This window comes from Hippopotamus amphibius, chromosome 10 (assembly GCF_030028045.1).
Source record: "Hippopotamus amphibius kiboko isolate mHipAmp2 chromosome 10, mHipAmp2.hap2, whole genome shotgun sequence".
In the NCBI taxonomy this organism is placed as follows: domain Eukaryota; kingdom Metazoa; phylum Chordata; class Mammalia; order Artiodactyla; family Hippopotamidae; genus Hippopotamus; species Hippopotamus amphibius.
The window spans coordinates 21,780,127-21,801,318 of record NC_080195.1 but is presented as its reverse complement, the minus strand read 5'-3'; the positions used below and the strand labels follow the sequence as shown (position 1 = coordinate 21,801,318).

Sequence of the window (21,192 nt, the reverse complement as noted above, 5' to 3'; positions counted from 1 at the left end):
GATGTAATTCAACTCCTTCCTTTTATACTTAATGGAATTGAGAGTCATGGTGACTGTGTGACTGGCCCATAGCTATAGGTGAGGTAGGGTAGAGTGTTCACTCCAGTTACAAGCGATTTTTACTATCTCAGTTATAAAATTCCTAAGCAAGCAATCGATGTTAGAGGCCCCACTGGCCCCAAAGTATCTCCCACCCAGCTTCTGACACTGCCTTAAATTCTCGAGTGTGGGGGTTTCAGGTAACATACAGTCGGCCCTTGGTATCCAAGGGGGAATTGGTTCTAGGACCCCTGTGCATAACATCATCCGTAGATGCTCAAGTCCCTTATATCAATATTAAATGGTGTAGTATTTGCACATAACATACACACATTCTGCCTTATACTTTAAATCATTTCTTGTTTACTTATGATACTGAATATAATGTATATGCTATGTAAATAATTGCCTGCACGTGACAAATTCAAGTTTTGCTTTTTGGAACTTTCTGGAATTTTTTTTCCTGAATATTGTTGATACGCAGTTGGTTGACTCCTCAGATGTGGAACCTGAGGATATGGAAAGTCTGACTGCACTTGTACTAACGTGGACAAGATGTTAAGCATTGCCCTGCATTCAAGTGCCAGATGAAGCACCCAGAGGATGACGGCTCCCTGGCCCAGAGTCTCTTTCTCTCATGCTGAATTCTCCTTTGGGACTCTTGGTCTCCTTATCTGCTGTTGACCTTGAAGCCTTTATGCATTTGTCTACTTTTCCAACTGACCAGCTCTGCAGAAGGGAGGGGCTAGAGAAATCTGGTGTCAAAGAAAAAAAAAAAAAAAAGGGTGGGACAGGAAACTCTCTTTACCAGAATTGAAGTTAAGCAAAAGCAGCATTTTCAGAAATTCAACTGATTCAAAATTTGTTTTGTAGCTAGAAGTGAGTGTTCTGGAAATGTTTTGTGTTAAATTACTAGGCAACGTATTCTCAACATTGTTGAAATGTATTTAAAAATCCCCAGTTTTATGAGTCTCATGCAATTAACTTGAAGAAATTGCACATGCTGAATAAGGGTTGCTTTAAGGGCAAGAAGGAAGCTGAGATTCATATTCCAGGAAAGAGGGGGATTTCCTTGTGAACATATTTGCTCTCAAACAAATCACAAATTGAAATATAGAAATATAACCTTAACTATAACTTAAATATAACAAGCACTTTTTGTCATTGCTTGAATAAAATATATGTATTTTTTGCATGACTGTCTTTTGAAATATAACTTATTCTGATGACAAAGATAATACCTATTATAGAAAATTTGGAAAACAAAAAATAAAGAAAAATTGCAATTCCAGCTACTACAGATAACAACTACTTACAATTTGATGTGTTTTTTTGTGATATTTTCAGGCCTTTTTCTGTGATGGTCCATTCATACCAATATCGAGCAGAGCCCTATGGGGCCTTCTTGGCCAGTGCCCCCCCCCCCACCGCCCCCGCCTTGTCCTCCTTTGCCTGCCTCTTGTTTATAGAAGAACTTTAGCCTCCTAGGCCTTCCCTGAGTTCCAGAGAATAAAGTTAATCACAGAAGTGAGAAAATGCAGAAACAAAGGAAAACAGTCAAGCAAGACAAAGTAATAATATTTAGCCATCAAAGTCAAGGACCTTTAGTTCCTCCTCAAGGACTATAGATAATATTCTGAGCCAAATCCTTTGAGCTGTTTTACAGATACTGAAACCCCCACCAGGTGGAAGAAGTTAACCACTTGTTAACTGCAACACGTAGACCCCAGACCCGTTGAAACCAGAAAGTTGACAATGTTGACTCCTGATTACCTCACCACCAACCTATCAGAAGAATGTCTAGGAGCTGATCACATACCCCACAACCCTCTCCCTTACCCTGTCTTTAAAAACCTTTTCCTGTAAGGGAAAGTTCAGGCCTTTTGAGCACTAGCTGCCTGGACTCCTTGCTTGGCCCTGCAGTAAACACTGTACTTTCCTTCACTACAACCCAGTGTCAGTAGACTGGCTTTACTTGGGAGGGGACTCAAGGTTGGTTTGGTAATAGTATATGTGTATGTATTTATATCAATATGAGATTATGCTTTATATTGAAGAACTGCATATTTTCAACAAACATTATGACATAGCTTTTTTTTTTTTTTTTTAAGTTCTTAAATTTTCTTGGAAAACAGTTTCTAGTGGCTACATAGATTCTATCATACAAGCATGCCAACATTTACTGAACCATTATTCCACTGCTGGAAATCAGGATGTTTTTCCACTGAATATCCTTGGATGTGGATCTTTGGGGACATGTCTATCTTTAAAACAACTCCTAGGAGGAGAACATTTCTTAGGATTTTGCTGCGTATTATTAAATGCCCTGCACAAAGTTGTACTAATACACTCTTAGCAGTAATACCTGAGAGTACCCCATTTTTTCTATTGTATGTAAAAACATTTTTTCTTTTTTTGCTTTTACTTTTTTTATATCTATATGAAATAATGGATGCTGACTAAACTTACTGTGGTAATCACTCAGAATATACAAAAGTCAAACTGTTATTCTGTACACCTTAAACTCACACAGTGATATGTGTAAATTATATCTCAACAAAACAAAACAAAATATATATATATACTTTGCCAATTTTATAGACTAAATATCGTATTCTATTTTAATTTGCATTACTTTGATCACTTTGGAGGTTAAACTGTTTTTAAAATATATTCATCACCTATTTGTATTTCTTCTGATGTAAACTATTTTCTTTGTCTTTTTAAAAATTATGCTATTCATCATTTGCAAACTGATTTGTAGGCATTCTTTATATATCTTGAATATAAACCTTATGTTGTATATATTGAAAATATTTCACATTTGTCATTTTCTTTAGCTTCTGTTGGTATCTTTTCCTCAAATATATCATGAAATGTCACCTGTGCGCCCAAATTGATTTGAGCTGAACTGCTTTACAATGGGGACAGGCCTTGCCACATTTATCTGTTGAAATGAATAGTAGGGGTGGGGCACATAGAGGGTTTGGGGAGTTAAAGCTGGAGTTTGGGGATTGAAGTCCGTAGCACTTCCAGTTTTTCCCAGATATTCCCACTCTAATTGCTGAGATTATACATTTTCTCAATGAACACACCAATTTTAGTTTTAAAAATGATCACAATAATCTGGTTGTATTCTTCCATGTCTTTTTAGATGCTTTTTATAGACGAACTTAGAGCAGTTAGATGGCTGGCTTCAGTCAGAAAGGATCCTGGTTCACACTTGGATTCTGAATCTGCTTTTCTGTCTGCTTTTGGCTGGGTGGCCTTGGCCTCAAGCCTCTCTCCTTCTTGCTCTCATTGTACTTTCCTGAAAGGCTGCAAGAACGGGAACACACTTTATCATCTTCTCTTTTGTTTCCAGGACTACCCACTTCTCACCCCACCTACTTTGACAACCATTTTCTTAGTCTGTAACTTGCAAACTCACTTGCAGAAAATTTCTATGCTAAGAGTATTTTGGTTTTAAGGAAGAGAAACCAATTCAAGGGCACTATAGCAAAAGCAGGAGATTTGTTATAAGTCCTTAGGGCAAGGAATGTAGCTAAGACTCAAGAATACCAGGCAAGAAACCAAAATGTTGGAAAACCAAAAAATATGCTATCTCACTAATATCTACGATCATTTCACATCTGCCTTTTTCTTTCTTGATGAATGGATTTCCTCTGCTCCCAAGTCCCTCTGATAGTCTAAGATAGCAGCTCATGATTTCCAATTTAACACCTGGATCCACAGACTGACTTTTCTACTTTCAGTCCTGAAAGGTAGCAGAATATATCACCCCAGAATATGCCACTTTGGCATAACAGTTATTTTGAGCTGAAGGCAATTGAGAAGAAGCAGTTACAAGAAAAGCTCTGTCTTCCCCCTATTTGCCTAAAAGGAGAACGTATATTGACAAAGTGTCCCTCTTCCCCTCTCTACCAGGAAGGACAAAGGTTAATCCTTGGAGACAACTTGAGACCCTCATCAGTGGAGGAGGCACTGACCTAAATGTTCATAACCTGCCCCAGTCATCACCCCCAAGACTGGTCTTCCCTACACCTCTCTTATGTCTTCAGCTGGAGATGCTATAAAAACCAGAGTTCTAAGCCACTATTTTGAATGACTCATTTTCCCCTGGGTATCTCTCATGCATACACAAGGTATACATGTTAATAAACTTCTGTTTGGTTTTCTCTTGTTAATCTGTCTTTTATTACAGGGGTTTCAGCTAAGAACTCAGAGCTAGAGGGGAAATTATTTTTCCTCCCCTACAAAGCTAAACTGCTAGGATAAAGCTCCAGTAATCTTTTCAGTTTACTTTGGGGCACAGTGTCATTTAATTTGTGCATCATGTTAATAAGTTTTAAACAAAAACTTATTTTTAAAAAGCCAAAGTAAGAAAAAAAGAACAATAAGTTTAATATTCTGCACTAGAACACTACCCAAACTCCTAATACGTAAACTTAATACTCTTCGTTTTGAAAATGTAAATTAAATGTTAATATAACTGTATTCAAGAACCCCAAGACCATGGAACAATATCATCTTACAGAGGAAGGGAAAGGCTTTCTTAAATTCTTTTGCATCTGAAGAGCCATTGTGATGTGGGAACAAAGGAACAAAAGTGAGGTGTCTGCTAGACTTCCATCAAATCTGCTCTGAGAATGTTGCAATAGACAGTATCTTTTTACTTGATGAGAGGTCCACAGCTTTTGAAGACTACCTTAATCAACAGTAGACAATGCTTTATTTTTATACATTGACAAAGACAACAGAGACAAGAAGCCTTCTAAAATTATCTTATATCCTGGCACCCTGCACAGTAGTATTACATATATATATGTTGAATTAATAGTGAAGTTATGACCAACTGTGATGCTTGTGTTATGACACACCATCATCCCTTATATTTGCGCCCCATCATTATTCCAAGGCATCTCACCACTTCATGGGAGGAGGACGAGCAGGTTCTCTTCTACAGAAAAGTAAACAAACTTTTTTTAAAATACAAGAGTAATAAAATATCAGGAAGAACATAAATGGTAACTTTGGCTTCCTTGTCTTTAATAGACACGTGGCTTTATTATAATAATCATCAAAATTACAGTTCTTTGGGAGGAGTTCACATTAGTGATGCTATGCTGTGCTTTATGACATGTGTTATACTATAGCATGGTAGACTTCATTTATGTCTTAGAAAATAATGTTTCTCAAGGAGGAGGCAATATCCCAGGTGTCATTTATTTAAAAGCTAGCAGTTAACTAAATTTGTTTTTTTTAAATGGGAAATATTTTGCAAAACTGTGCAGGCAGAAGCAAGGTCTGAAACCATTTGTCTCACTGTCACCAAATCCCGTGACCAAACATTTCAGACTAGTAACTAAGACTCCAGTGCCAGGGCTACACAGCTTGTGCACTGCACACACCACCCTTGGAAGGAGGGACCAGAAGCTGAAAGCAACCCGATTCTCGTAGGTCTGCCAGGGGGCTGCCTTGTTCCGCCTTTCACAAAGGCACACATAGGCACCTTTCACAAAGATGCACCATGTGGTGGCTCCCTGTCCATGCTTACCTTCAACCTCAGGCACAAAAGTAGGGGGAACAAGCTCTCTGTTCCCCATTCTCCCTATCCCCCTCCTCCTACACGGGCCGCACCCTAGAGCGCCACGTGAGCTCTAGTTAGCTTCATCTGTCTCAACTACTTCGCAGATGTTTTTCATTTATCCTTCACTGGAATGATTTTCCTCCATTTTCTCATAAAGAGGATGTTTGCACCAGGATTGGGACTGAGAATCGTGGGGGGTGGCATGAGGGGCTCCGGGAGAATGCTATTTACAGACCCTCAGGGCAAGTTCTGGAATTCTAGGTGACATTGCTGCAAATCCTTTGGCTTTCAGTGAAATCGCCTAGATCTTGCAGAATATCTTCAGCTGAAAGTACTTCCAACGGATGCTAAAAATACACTGCAGTTTATTTTCCTCAGTAGGGAGCATATGTGTTCCTGCTTGACCTGGAAACACAAAGAGATCCAATGTTAAATTTAATGCTGCCCATTCCAAGATAAATTTGTTTTCTGGAGAGCGAGGGAAAGCAAAAACAGCAGACATATTGGTATGATTTTGCCTTCGCTCTCTGAGGGAGTCAGTGCCTTGAACACATTTTTAATGTTCCCTGTTGGTAGTTAAATGACCACTCTCAGACTTCTTCGCCATTGCTGATATGAACTGGCTTGCATTCAAATCAGATGGTGAGTTCAAGGCAGATTTATTAAACTTGGGGAAACAGGGGTGAGGAAAGTTTAAATTTTTTTTTTAACCCAAACAAAAAAGTCAGATTGTTTGTATCTAATCTTAGCTTCATAATCGTTTGTATCTAATCTTAGCTTGATAATTTAGCCTTCCATCTTTTTCTTTCTTTCTTTTAATGCTCTTCTCAAAGACAGACTCTGAAATGTTCTCTAATTGAAGTATAGATTTTATGGACATTTGTAGTAAATCCTTTCTCTCTAAAACAAAAAGCAAACAAATCAAACACTTATCTACAGACGGCATAGAAATTGTTTCCTGCTGTAACATTTAAGAACAGATGTTCAATCCAGTTCTTGTAGTTTGGGGATACGGTTTGTTGAGAACTTTCGGTTGCCCAACATGACATTCTTCAATATTTTAAGAGCAAAGTTCAATTTCTACTGAAGATGAAGTGTCAGCCCTGCTCTCCAGCTGGTACCACTCTCTGCAGCTTAAAATACACAGTCTGCTGACAGTGAACTAAGCTAAGACCCATTCCCCTCCACCCCCTGCCCAACCCCCCCAAAAATAGCACAGCGATTAAACATGATCTTCGGACCCTGGCTTGTTCTGAGTCTGAATTCTAGCACTCGGTAGTTCTGCCCTTGTTTTTTTCCATCTGTAAAATAAGGATAATGATGGGACCTGCTGTTCAAGGCTGTTGTGAAGGGTAAATGAAATACTGCATGAAACGCATACAGCACGGTGCCTGAGTACGTATAATAGAAAACCTTGAATCCACATTAGCTATTATTACTGGTGATGATTCTTAGATACCCTGGTGAGCCATGCCCAGTATCAAAGAGTTAACTGACACAGCCTCGAAGTTCCACTTCCTGCACTGTCGCACATCAATTTTTTTATTATTATGAATTTTTATTGGAGTATGGTTGCTTTACAATGTTGTGTTAGCCTCCACCGCACAACAAAATGGATCAGCCATGCACATACAGATACCCCCTCCCTTTTGGACGTCCCTCCCATTTAGGGCACCACAGTGCATTAGGTGGAGTTCCCTGTGCTGTACAATATGTTCCCATCAGTTGTCTATTTTATGCATAGTATCAATAATGTATATGTGTCAGTCCCAGTCTCCCAGTTCCTCCCAACCCACCCCTTTCCCCCTTGGTATCCCTACATTTGTTCTCTACATCTGTGTCTCTATTTCTGCTTTGCAAATAAGATCATCTATACCATTCTTCTAGATTCCACATATATGCATTATTATACAATATTTGCTTTTCTCTTTGCGACTTACTTCACTCTGTATGACAGTCTCTAGGTCTATCTACATCTCTGCAAATGACACAATTTCATTCCTTTTTGTGGCTAAGTAATATTCCATTGTATATATGTATCACATCTTCTGTATCCATTCCTCTGTCAGTGGGCATTTAGGTTGCTTCCATGTCCTGGCTACTGTAAATAGTGCTGCTATGAATGCTGGGGTGCATATGTTCTTTTGAATTATGGTTTTCTCTGGTTATATGCCCAGTAGTGTCCCACATCAATTCTTAAGGCTTGATTTCTATCCTCTTCTTTGGCATAAACCTAAAACCTTTTAGAGGGATGTCCGTTCCATTTCCTCTTTCTGTTTTCCCCTTGATTTCCTCTTCCAAGACAACCAAGCCAAGAGGAGTGTGGTATGATGAAAATCATGGAGGTGGCTTTTCTCTTACTTACCTTTAACCAGATAGGAGGAAGCATTTTTGTTATTGTTTATGTAAAGCAAAATATTCACTGGATCTAAAATTATAAGAAAGGAGAAATGTGAGAAGCCCTTTCCTTCTTTTCATGGTAAAGGCAGCATATACTGGGCCTCTCCAGACTTCAAGGAGACAATTAAGTAAATTTTATCATGAAAAATGTTGTAGCTCACCCTTGGGTCTCATTTACACAAAAGGCTTAAGGAATAGCCACATTTCCTTTCGAGAATAGACAGGTAGTTTTGATACTCCATAGTTAGGTAGAACCTCAAGCCCATGAATGTCCTCTCTGATTAGTGAGTAAGCATTTGCAGGCATACCTCAGAGATGCTGTGGGTTCAGTTCCAAATAAAGAGAATATCACACGCGTTTTTTGGTTTCCCAGAGCATATAAAAGTTATGTTTACACTATACTGCAGTCTATTAAGTGTGCAATAGCATTATGTATAAACAAACAGTGTACATGCCTTCATTAAGAAATATTTTATTGCTAAAAAATGCTAAGTATCATCTGAGTCTTCAGCAAGTCATAATCTTTTTGCTGACAGAGGATCTTGCCTCGATGTCTATGGCTGCTGACTGATCAGGGTGGTGGCTGCTGAAGGCTGGGGCGGCTGTAACAATTTCTTAAAATAAGGCAACAATGAAGTTTGCCAAATCAATTGACTCTTCCTTTCATTGAAACACTTAGAGGCCATTTTGAAGGTTGGCAATTAGCCTAATTTCAATATTATTGTGTTTCAGGGAGGCCTGAGGAGAGGGAGGGAGACAGGGAAAGGGCTGGTCATTGGAGCAGTCAGAACACACACATTTATTAAGTTCCCCATCTTATAGGAGCGTGGTTCATGCCCCCAAACAGTTAAAGAGTAATGTCAAAGATCACTGATCACAGATCACCGTAACAAATATATTAATAATGAAAAGTTTGAAATAGTGCAAGAATTACCAAAAGGTGACACAGAAACATGAACACATGCTGTAGGAAAAATAGTGCCAATAGATTGCTCAGTGCAGGTTTGCCACAAACCTTCAACTTATAAAAAGTGTAGTATCTGCGATGCACAATGAAGTGCGATAAAATGAGGTCAGCCTAAGTACATCAGTAAATAAATCAGAGCTATTCTGAAAGTCTAAAGTAGCTGAAGCAAGTAAAAGTCCTGCATTTCTGGGAAGCTGTGTTTTCTGAACTCTTAAAAGGTAAAGGGAGAGCAAGATAAAGACCAAGTAGGTTAACTAACTGTACTCGTTTCCCAGGATTGCCCTGGTTTTAGGCACAGAATGTCTCCTGTCCTGGGAAACCTCTCACTCTTATGCACAGTGGGACATTTGGCCACCCTGAAACAAAGACTTAAGTTGTGGTTGATGAAATTAAAATTCAGGGGCAAGGGTACTTACATGCTTTTTCCAAATTACGCGGCTTTAATATAAATGGAATAATATAAGTGAAAACAGAAAAAGCATAATGGCTAAATACTCTAAGAAGTTATCCATATATAGGCAAATCCTGGACATTTTGTCCACGCAGCTATAGTAGTTCATTTGGTAGCACTTACTCTAATTGCAAACTTTTTTCCTACAAAGGAATTAGCCCTTATAGGGTTCTTCTGGAAATCCCAAACCTTAACATGACACCAAATATCCTACAAGCTAAGAAAAGAGAAAGTTTCCAAAGGAAATTGCTTAACATTTTCAACGATGGGAGGTCAAGGAAGGGAAAAGGGTGAGGTGACCTTCCAGAGAGTAGTGCTATTGCCACAGCGGGGGTGGAAGCCAGATCACTGGGCCTAAGGAGGGACCCAGTGCAGAGGCCTGAGACCACTTCTGTAAGATGTCAGGGAAAGGAAGTAAACCAATGAGCCCGTAGCTAAGGGATTAGCAAGGTCAAGAAAAAAATCTGTCAAGATGAAGGAAAGTCTAGTGTGTTGAAGACAGAACAGAAGAAACCAGGGATGGAGAGTTTACTCTGAGCTTGTTGCTACCAAGAGCAGGGGACTCCTTCCACCTTTCAGACTGTTACTGACAAGTATCTTAATGGAAAACTCTGGCCCACGTGTCCAGGATCCTCCCTTCTAGCTAGTCACATCTTTTAAGGCCTAGCTCAAGACCCGGCCTCTTCACATGTGCTCTCCCACTCCATTAAATGACCTGTGCCCTCCCAGAGGGTCTGGACTCTGGGAATAAGCCAGTTGCAATCGTATGGCAGCAGCTAAAATGAAAACAGTGTCAGAATAAGAAAAATAGGGTAAATGTAAAGGTTTCGGAAAGTTTATAGCTTAGGTCCATGACACTGGGTGAACATCCAAGACAAGAAAACTTTGAATAATCAGAGTCCCTGTTCTCCAAACTGAGATTGCTTTTAGCTTTCAGGAAAACGCCAACACTGTCAGGGCCACTTAACATCAGGGCAAGAGTACAGATGGAGGCCCATCTACGACACACCTAATCTTTAAATGTGCGACATCAGGCCAACAAGTGTGGTGCACCCACCCCCGTCTCATCCTAACCTGGGCTCCGTCCAGCACAGTGAGGAGCCTGTGGGCTCACAGGGGCAGTCAGGCTCAATCCACAGCCCGGAGGCCCAGGGATGTACACATCAGCAACTCCCGAATGACTATGAAATACTGCCTACCTTCTCCAAGCAGGCTTCAGGCTGTTTGCACTCAGAATGCAGGGACCTTCATGCCAAGTGTGTTCTGCAAGGCCGAGGGGGCACGTCTATCAACCCCTGGCCCATCAGAAACTTTACCACAAGGGGTGGGGTGTGGCAAGAGGAGGATCAGCTTGTGTGCCCAGGTCAGGATCTTCCTCGCCTGAGTTTAAGAGCCATACTGGACACACTATCTTTTTTTCCAGTTATATTTTATCACTGCATTCTTCCGATCTGACTTTCAAAGAACGCTTGGACAAGACTTTACAATAAGGCTTCCTTCAGTATTGACTGCAACAGCTCAAGCAGGCTGAAAGGCCCAGAAAGAATGTTCTCGCTGAGCAAATTCAAACACAACAGGCTTTGGTACTCCAGTGAGAGGCCCCAAACCGGGTGTTTTCTGGTCCTATCCAGCTTTTTTTTTTTTTTTTTTTTTATTGGATAAAGCAAATTACAGATTATCTCCTGGCAAAGGAAAAGCAGAGTTTTCAAAAAGACATGTGAGATGGACGTATAATCTTCTGACAGCTTCTGAAAGGGAGTGGTTTAGCCTGGGTTATTTAGATCAAACCCAAACCACTTCATTTTACCCCACGTGGGGTAGGGAGCTGATGCCTTCTCCAGTTTCCTTCCCCAAGAGCTAAAGCCTGGAGGAGGTGGGGTCTGACTCAAGAATACCTTGAAGCTTATGGACTCAGGGGAATAACCCCCACAGGGAGAGGTAGCACACCTGGCTCTTCCCTTTACCTGGCTGGCCAGTTGGGGGGTTGCTTCTCTTGGGCCTGTTGCCTCCTCCATGAATAAAAGGGTCAGCATAGATGATTTAGAATTTTCCTTATGGCAGGAGGGTCTGGGGAACCCTTGAGCAATGTGATCTTCCAGGAAGCACTGCAGGGTGAATACAGCTCACCTGTACCCTGTTAAGGTACTTGGAGCCTCTGGGATCCACCTCACCCCGGGAGTGTCCTCCAGTTACAGGATGTACCACCTCAGGCTTGATAACCATCACTGGGGCAGATGTCCAGCTTGAGATGTTCAGTAGCTCTCTTTGAAGACACAAAGGATTACTACTGCACTGAATTTGGGTTCTCAAATGACAGCAACATCATGTGCAGGGCAGAGCCACGACTGCTAACTGGTGCGTTTAACCAATTAAATTCGGCTTTGTGTCTCTGAGAACAATTAGCTTCATTATTAGCCAAGCTGGAGGCAATGATGGAGGTGATATTCCGAGGCCTGATAGATTGCAAGGTTTGGGTAAATTCTGAAGAAATTATTTACTTAGTATAGATGTGATCTCAAAGAAACTTCCTCACCTAAATAAATAAATAAACAAACAAATAAACCTTCAAGTTGAGCGTTGGGCTGCAAATTTTGCTTGAAATAGCTTCCATTTTCTTGAACCTACAGCATAACAAGTACTGTACAGCTGGGTATATGGTGTTTGATTTTTCTGGGTCTGTCAGGAGGGTGAATGGGATACCCCAGATAAAACAGTGCTTGACCCCCCCTTTGCTTCAACCCCCAATTAGGCCTGCGAGGAGCCTGCTGAGAACCTTCTGTCTCAGTCTGTCCGGCACAAATTAAGGCCTCAATAAATATTTACCAAGTGAATGAATGGTTGCCTGCTTTTCTCCTTTTGTTTAGTCACACTCTCCTTTTAAGCTCCTACAAAGAAGCCCAGGGCCCTGCATGCTGCCAGTTCCACTAGGGTGTGGATGTAGGGCGAGTGGACGGGGATGAGGAATGAGAAAGGGAGGCCAGGGATCCGACGCGAGGGAAGAAGAGAAAGATATCCTTAGAGGAGCAGGGCCAACAAAGAGCCAGACGCAGGCGAACCCAAGCAGGAGCGCCCCGGGGCCCCGATCTGCAGCCGGAACTGGCCCCCCGCGCGCCCGCCGCCCAGTGCGGTCCACGCCGCCGCCCTGCCGCGGGGTGAGGCGCCCCCAGCCAGCATCCGGCGCCGGTCCGCGGCCCCCGCCCCCGGGGCGGTGCCGGGAACACGCGGCGTCTCCGGCGGTCACGTGGGGGCCGCTCCGCCGGGCGGCGCTGCTGCTTCCCGATCGCGCCCTCCCGCCCGAGCCCGGGGAAGCGGAGACGCGGAGGCGGCCCGGCCCTGCGCCCGCACGATGCCCGCCGCGGAGCCGGGCGCCGCCGTCCTCGTGGAGCTCGCGGAGGCGACGACGCTGCGGGCCGCGGGGCCGAGGCGGCGAGGGTAGCGGGGCCGGCGTCGGCCCCGAGGCGCCGGAGGCGGGTGCAGCGGGAGGAGGAGCGGCAGGCAGCCTCCGCGGCGCGGCGGGCGGGCGGCGGCCCTGCCGCCCCGGCGCGCCCCTGGCCCGGGAGCCCGGAGAATGCGAGCTGCGCTCCCCGCCGGCCGCCGCCTCCCCCCGCGCCGCGCGCCCGGCGCCCCCCGGAGCTGCTCGCGTCGCCGCCGCCACCCGGGTGCGGGCGGCCGGCCGCTGGCCGCGCTAGGACCCGCCGCCGCCGGCCGCCGAGGGCTGGTGGGAAGGGAGGAGCGGGAGGGCCCCGGAGACTGGCGCCCGCCGGGGCGCAGCGCGGCATGTAGCTGCGGGCTCCCGCGCGAGGGTGTCGGCCCGGGGCCCCGCCATGGCTGGGACGGACAGCGGGAACCTGAAGACGGTGAGGCTGTGGCGGGACGCCGCCCTGCGCGCCAGGAAGCTGCGGAGCAGCCTGCGCCAGCTCACCCTCAGCGCGGCCGGGGGCTGCCCGGGGGCCGACCAGCTCGACTCCCCCGACGTCCCCCAGCTCGTGCTGCCGGCCAACATCGGGGACGTTGAGGTGCTGAACCTGGGCAACAACGGCCTGGAGGAGCTGCCCGACGGCCTGGGCTCGGCACTGGGCAGCCTCCGCGTCCTGGTCCTGCGCCGGAACCGCTTCGCCCGGCTGCCCCCGGCGGTGGCCGAGCTGGGCCACCGCCTCACCGAGCTGGACGTGAGCCACAACCGGCTGCACGTCCTGAGCGCCGAGGTGGTGAGTGCCCTGCGCGAGCTGCGGAAGCTCAACCTCAGCCACAACCAGCTGCCCGCCCTGCCCACCCAGCTGGGCGCGCTGGTCCACCTGGAGGAGCTGGACGTCAGCTTTAACCGCCTGGCGCACCTGCCCGACTCCCTCTCCTGCCTCTCCCGCCTGCGCACCCTCGACGTGGACCACAACCAGCTCACGGCTTTTCCCCTGCAGCTGCTGCAGCTGGCGGCCCTGGAGGAGCTGGACGTGTCCAGCAACCGGCTGCGGGGCCTCCCTGAGGATATCAGTGCCCTGCGTGCCCTCAAGATCCTGTGGCTGAGCGGGGCCGAGCTTGGCACCCTGCCCAGTGGCTTCTGCGAGCTGGCCAGCCTGGAGAGCCTCATGCTGGACAACAACGGGCTGCAGGCTCTGCCTGCCCAGTTCAGCTGTCTGCAGCGACTCAAAATGCTCAACCTCTCCTCCAACCTCTTTGAGGAGTTCCCTGCCGCACTGCTGCCCCTGGCCAGTCTGGAGGAGCTCTACCTTAGTCGCAACCAGCTCACCTCTGTGCCATCCCTGATCTCGGGCCTGGGCCGTCTTCTCACCCTGTGGCTGGATAATAACCGGATCCGCTACCTGCCGGACTCCATCGTGGAGCTGACCGGCCTGGAGGAGCTGGTCCTGCAGGGGAACCAGATCGCTGTGCTGCCAGACAACTTTGGCCAGCTGTCCCGGGTGGGCCTGTGGAAGATCAAGGACAACCCGCTGATCCAGCCCCCCTACGAGGTCTGTATGAAGGGGATCCCCTACATCGCAGCCTACCAGAAGGAGCTGGCTCATTCCCAGCCGGCGGTCCAGCCCCGCCTCAAGCTGCTCCTGATGGGCCATAAGGCTGCAGGAAAGACCCTGCTCCGTCACTGCCTCACCGAGGACAGAGTGGAGGGGAACCAAGGAGGAGGGGACAAGGAGAAAAGCTACCCACCTTCACCTCCTCCCGTGAGCAAGGGCATCGAGGTGACCAGCTGGACAGCGGATGCCTCCCGGGGCCTGCGGTTCATCGTGTATGACTTAGCCGGAGATGAAAGTTACGAGGTGATCCAGCCCTTCTTCCTCTCCCCGGGGGCCCTTTATGTGCTGGTGGTGAACTTGGCCACCTACGAGCCACTCTGCTTTCCCACCACCGTGGGCTCCTTCTTGCATCGGGTGGGGGCCCGGGTGCCTCACGCCGTGGTGTGCATTGTGGGCACACACGCTGACCTGTGCGGGGAGCAGGAGCTGGAGGAGAAGTGTCTGGACATCCACCGCCAGATCGCCCTGCAGGAGAAGCACGACGCCGAGGGGCTGAGCCGTCTAGCCCGGGCGGTGGACGAGGCTCTGGCCCGGGACTTCGAGCTGCGCTCCGCCAGCCCCCACGCAGCCTACTACGGTGTGTCCGACAAGAACCTCCGGCGGCGCAAGGCCCACTTTCAGTACCTGCTCAACCACCGGCTGCAGATCCTCTCCCCCGTGCTGCCTGTGAGCTGCAGGGACCCGCGCCAGTTACAGCGCCTACGGGACAAACTGCTCTCGGTGGCCGAGCACCGGGAAATCTTCCCCAACCTCCACAGAGTGCTGCCTCGATCCTGGCAGGTGCTGGAGGAGCTGCACTTCCAGCCCCCTCAGGCGCAGCGGCTGTGGCTCAGCTGGTGGGACTCGGCTCGCCTGGGCCTGCAGGCAGGGCTGACCGAGGACCGGCTCCAGAGCGCCCTCTCCTACCTGCACGAGAGCGGCAAGCTGCTCTACTTTGAGGACAGCCCGGCCCTCAAGGAGCACGTCTTCCACAACCTCTCCCGCCTCATCGACATCCTCAACGTCTTCTTCCAGAGGGATCCTTCCTTGCTGCTGCATAAGCTGCTCCTGGGAACCAGCGGCGAGGGCGAGGCCGAGAGCCGGGGCGAAGGCTCCTCACTGATGGCGCCACCCGCCCCGAGCCAGGACGCGCTCCGGGCCACGCAGCTCCATCATTACGTGGAGGGCTTTCTGCTGCACGGGCTCCTGCCCGCCCACGTCATCCGGTTGCTGCTGAAGCCTCACGTCCAGGCTCAGCAGGACCTGCAGCTGCTGCTGGAGCTGCTGGAGAAGATGGGACTCTGTTACTGCCTCAACAAAGCCAAGGGCAAGCCTTTGAATGGGTCCACGGCGTGGTACAAGTTCCCGTGCTATGTGCAGAACGAGGTGCCCCACGCGGAGGCCTGGATTAACGGGACCAATCTGGCCGGGCAGTCCTTTGTGGCTGAGCAGTTGCAGATTGAATATAGTTTTCCCTTCACCTTTCCACCCGGCTTGTTCGCACGCTACAGCGTCCAAATCAACAGCCACGTGGTGCACAGGTCGGATGGCAAACTTCAGATCTTTGCATACAGAGGGAAAGTCCCTGTGGTGGTGAGTTACAGACCTGCCAAGGGGGTCCTGCAGCCGGACACCCTGTCCATTGCCAGCCACGCATCCTTACCGAACATATGGACGGCATGGCAAGCCATAACCCCCTTAGTAGAGGAACTGAATGTCCTGCTTCAGGAATGGCCTGGACTGCACTACACCGTGCACATCCTCTGTTCTAAGTGCCTTAAGAGAGGGTCGCCCAATCCACATGCTTTCCCAGGTAAGAGGGGAGAGGGACATGGCTATCTTGCAGTGTGTTTTAAGATGCATTTGGGGAAGATGTTTGTTTCTGCTTTGGCAGACTGTTTGCTTAACCTCACTGGCTCCCCAGGAAAGCTTTTCAGGTAAACAGGGGGATTTGGGGACAAGCAAAAGGCAGTGAGTATGTAAGTAATATGAATACAGTCCCCAGGATCATGTATCCTACTCTTCCAGTGGAAAGACTCAGACTTCCACAGTGGGTTCAGTCAGAACATTTTGGATCTCCTGTTCCCTCTTCCCAATTCAGTCTGCCTTTCCTGGAAGGAAATTTCAGGTGGTTGAACACCAGATGAGTGGTGTCTGATGCTGAGCCCTGGGCTATAATGCTTATTAGATACATCTTGAAGGGGTGCTCTGAGTTTGAGATGTCTATTGTCATATTCTTTTAAGTTCAGAGCGTGACCATAATGTAGAAATTATTGCTCCTTTTTCTTAAGAAATTCCAGAGACAAATGTTTTGTCATCAAGGTGAATGATGAATGAGTAAAGACGAAAATGTCAGTCTGTAAGGCATGACTCAATCCTGGGATTGCTGTTGCACCCGCCGCACTCTAGGGCATGAAAGAGAGATTACTGAAATTTCTAAGGGGAGTTTTTTGGGTATTTCCTGGTAATTTTGTGCTTTACTGAATTCTTAAGGCCTGGTTTCTGGCTAAGTGTTAGAGAGTGGAGCTTTTTGGAGGAGCTTTGTAAGAGATGGAAAGGACAAGAAACTGACTTTTTTTGTTTTTGTTTTTAACTGTTTTAGGTGAGTGGGAGAATTCCAGGACTAGTGGGATTTTCTTGAGCCTGGTTAATTGGTATCCTAAGTGTCTATTTGGGAACGAGTCCATTTCTTCACTCTCTGGAACTCTTCTCTAAACAGCTCACACAGATTTTTTGTGGGGCAGGCTTGGATAACAACATTCCAAGTGTCCTAAGGACAAACCCAGTGATAGCATCATTGCCAGCTTTTCCCCCCAGTCCTCCACGCCTGGGTACGATGAGGGGGTGATGAAATGGAAGACTGTACGCCACTCTCATCTTTGTCCTAGTCTGAATGCTGCTTGTGATAGTATCGGGAGGGAACTGGACACCAATATTTCCGAAGGTAACATCTCCCTGTTGCCCTAGATCTAGGCTGAGTTTAATTCTTCAACTTGAAAAAAGCCACCATATCCAGTTACCAGTCAATTGAGCCGTCCATTCTGTATGATTATCTGGTGTCTCGTGACAGCTTGTGACTTGTTAATCTCTTCAGTTTCTTTTATATTTGCCATTGTCTTTTATTCATGAAAGCAAAGATACTTCTCTGTTGTGCCACTAAATTGAAGAAAGTGGTTGAGAGTTACATATTCAGAGAGCAGACTGTTGAAGGAGCTCCTTAAAGCTAGTTCTTAATACAAAGATGGAACATTAATAACACTGATGTTATTAACAACAAAGGGAAAGACATAGGTTATTGAACAAGTAAGGATCTGTACAGAGGAATTCCAAGAACTTTGAAGAGTAAACAATGAGGCTGACTTTTTTTTTTTTTCCTAACCTCAGCTCTTTATTTTTTAAGTCATAAATTCCACAAACAAGCTCTTCTCCAGATGCAGAAACGACCCCGTTCTCTTGTTATTGTTTTGCCTTTTTGTCTTTCAAGGAGGTTCACCTGGTTTGCAATCCAGGCTGTAGGGAAGATGCCTTTTTCAACATAAAAAGCAATTAAATGGTTGAAAATTGTCAACTTATCTAGTGAGTAGGAACATATCGTGAGTAGGAATAAATCAGCTGTTTTTATAACATAGACTGTATGTTTCTGTATTGTTTATGGTCAGAGAAAGAAATTATCTTTTTTGCTTCATTTAGGATTGTATCTCTTCCAAAAGTTAGCAGAGGGTACAGAGTAGTGGGAAAAGATGATTATAGTACATTTATTACATTAAGGAAAAAAACATATTTTCCTCTTTCATATTTTTCTGTGATAGCCATCATTTATTAGTATTTGTCACAATTCTGAAAGATTTGAGAAAAGCTAAAATAATAAGCTAGAAGGTGAGGTAGGAACAAAATTATAATGCTGGGTGTTCAGTTAGTGAGGGCATATGTTTAAAAATACGCTCATTGAGTCCCTAGATTGTTAAGATATATTGTAACTCAGCAGAAACCTTTGAATCTCTTGGTAGCCTTTTGTCTCTTTAAGAAGTCATTTTAGTTTTTAGAGACATGAAAAAAAGTTGGTTACTTAGTTTTACATTTTATTGAAGTGTCAAGTTCTCTTGTAAACTAACAATTTTATATACAATGGTGAAAAAAACATTGGCTGTTAAATTTGTTTCAGCTCTAAGACATTAAGATTAAATAGGAAATTAATCAGAGTGTCTCCTTTGATTTTATATAGAAGAAACAAAGTTGCATTATTATCATAAATTTGTGTGTGTGTGTGAAAAGCCCATTTTGGCTCTGTCCATGTTGATAGGACATTGAATTTTCTGGCCTGAGATGCACTAAGGTAGTTGGCCTAGGGAAGTATAATGCTAGATTTCTCTTTTCTTATTTTGATTTACAAAAGAAATGCAACATTCTGGAAAATCCTTAGTCACCTGGCCACTTGGTTTGAAAAGTTCTCGTAAAAAAGACCTAATCACCTTGTCAGAGAGATCACCTGTTTGTTTCACTTGAGATAAACGGGCTGAGTGAGAAGAGAGGCTTTTGGAAATCCAAGGCCTGTGATGCAGCCTACATGTCAGGTGTGAGTCGTTGCCTACTTTCTGCAATGACTTTACTGCCAGGACCTGACAGCCAGGCTTTCTCCTCCTTAATGAGGGAACTCTGTCGAATGTTCTTGGCCCAGAGTAAGTTTTTTCTTGCAGGATATTTATCTATGCTCTCGTTCTTTACCACCAACATGACATCTAAACCAGAAGAGCTGACTGCTCCTGAGGTTGGATGATGTGTGGTCCATGGATTTAAGAAATGGAGGTGAGTACGGAAACCCACAGCGAGATTCTAGTGCTTTACTATCCATTTCAGTGTTTGAAAGGATGCTGTTTGTTTTTAAATTCCAAGAGTGCATCTTGGTGACTTGAACTTGGGCCATGTATGATTTTTCATGAACTATCCTGCTCTCGAAATTATTCAGGGTCATTCTTAAGAATAATTAGAAAGCAACCCGAAGCAGTAGGCAGAGAATTGGTAGATGACCTTTTATGTCTTTGATCCCTTTCATTCATTGGGTTGCTCTGCGCCTTGCCGCCTCTCCCTAGTCAAGTGCCTTTTGCCCTTGTCTAATTTCTTACACTCTCTGTACCTCTCTGAAGCCCTCAGCGAATTTTCCCTTGTTCTGTGGCTGTTTGTGTAGGTCATAATATCTCTTTGATTGGCTTGTTCACTTGCTTCCTCCAAGCAGGAAACACGCCTGAGGCTTTGTGGCTTCTGTAAGAGCCTCTCAGATGTCTGCTGGATGATTGGTCTTTGTGAGAAATATCTTTTTTTTTTCTTTGATATTCACATTCTCTGTCAGATTCCCAAGTGGTACTCTCGTGGTCATCTCGCTTTGTCCGAGGTCTCCCAGCTTCCCAGCCCCACACTTGTCCCTCTGTTGTTCTCATCGTGGCTGTATTACTGGCCTTGCCCTTGAATGGGCCCTTCACTTTGACCACTGAAGCAAAGCAAAATTCTCTCCTTATTCTGTCTCAGTTTTAGAGTTCCTGGAATTTGAACATGACCTAGTTGCTCGGATTGAATTAGTCATTGTTTTTAATTTTGCAAAGGTTATTAAATATCTTTTGGGTTTGGCTTTATTAAAAGTGATGCCGCCCGGCTTTTCTTTTCGTGGAGAGCCCTCTTTGAACTCTGTTGGGCTTTGTTTCATATAAAAATTAAAACCTTCATGCAGCAGAAGAAAGCAGCTTCCTGCATAACAGAATTAACAGATTTGAAAGGCTTTGGCGTGTTCAAATTATTTTAAATATTAAGTGCCTATTCTTTAAACTCTAGAGTGAACTGTCGAGTCCATCCCTACACAAGCAGTTTAGACTTTCCTAGAGAAAGTCTTTTTAAATTTGTTAACATGTTGTGCCATCCTTTGCCACCAGCTCATCTTACTCACCTGAAACCTCACCTATTTTAGTTCTTACCCATTTTCTTCATCTGAACACCTAGAACAGGTATAGGGTGTACTTCACAGGGTTGTTTGAGCATTAGGTGAGAGACTGTGTCTGGGAAAGCAGTTATCCCCCTGGGTCTGGAGGAAGTGAGGGGCTTCTGATCCGTGTACCAGAGGGGGCCGTGGCGGGCAGGGGCAGATATTGGAGTGAACATTTCTGGTTGATTTCTCCCTTCACCCACTAACTAGCTTCTCTCCATGGGAGTCTGTTTTGATTAAGGATCTGACCATCCATCCATTAGGGAACTTTTTTTTTTCTTTCTTTAATTAAAAAAAGCAGGGGACCAGTAGTGCTGGCCTCATCTCTTGCCCTCCCTTGTCTGCTACAGCCTTTGGCCCTCCTGGGCCCGGGGCTGGAGAGGAAAGGTGTGAGTTGTTTGTGTTTCAGGCTCTGCTTGGGGCAGGCCCAGCCAGGTCTCTGTTCCCCCAGTTCCGCCACCCTGATTGCAAAACCAGGTGCCGGGTTGCTGTCAGGTTTACCGTCTTCGGGGGGCTGGCTGCCTTCCTTCTCTTCAGTGGGTAGGGCTGCGGAGGCCCCATGTTGGCCTGCCTTCCCCAGTCCTGCTGCGGCACTCCTGGAGCTGACCCTCACATCCCCGTGTAGTGCCTCGAGTCTGCACGGCCCCTGGAACCCGGAGTGATTGACAGGCATCTCAGACAGCCACCGAATAGGCGTGGTGATGCGTCTCTGTCGAACCACTGAGACCCTCTCCGCGTAGGGCGCGGCAGCTTGCTCTGTGGTTATAC

General features: G+C 46.0%; 1 protein-coding gene and 1 long non-coding RNA gene across 7 annotated transcripts in view; both read left to right on the top strand.

Moving 5' to 3' along the window:
- LOC130830174 (uncharacterized) overlaps positions 1-2,779 on the top strand; it is a 33,096-nt gene extending 30,317 nt beyond the window's left edge. The window contains exon 5 of the long non-coding RNA XR_009047744.1: positions 524-2,779. This is a non-coding gene — a long non-coding RNA (uncharacterized LOC130830174). The remainder of the gene's footprint in view (positions 1-523) is intronic.
- Positions 2,780-12,730: 9,951 nt separating this feature from the next.
- MFHAS1 (multifunctional ROCO family signaling regulator 1) overlaps positions 12,731-21,192 on the top strand; it is a 104,490-nt gene continuing 96,028 nt past the window's right edge. For 4 of the 6 annotated variants that reach the window (XR_009047687.1, XR_009047686.1, XM_057696735.1 and 1 more), the window contains exon 1: positions 12,731-16,269. Coding sequence is in view for 4 of the 6 variants with exons in the window: in XM_057696735.1 (XP_057552718.1) it covers positions 13,272-16,269 (2,998 nt within the window). In the remaining 2 variants the exon portion in view is untranslated. Of the gene's footprint in view, positions 16,270-19,150; positions 19,260-21,192 lie in introns of all 6 variants that reach the window. The other 2 variants (XM_057696738.1, XM_057696736.1) reach the window with 2 other exon arrangements.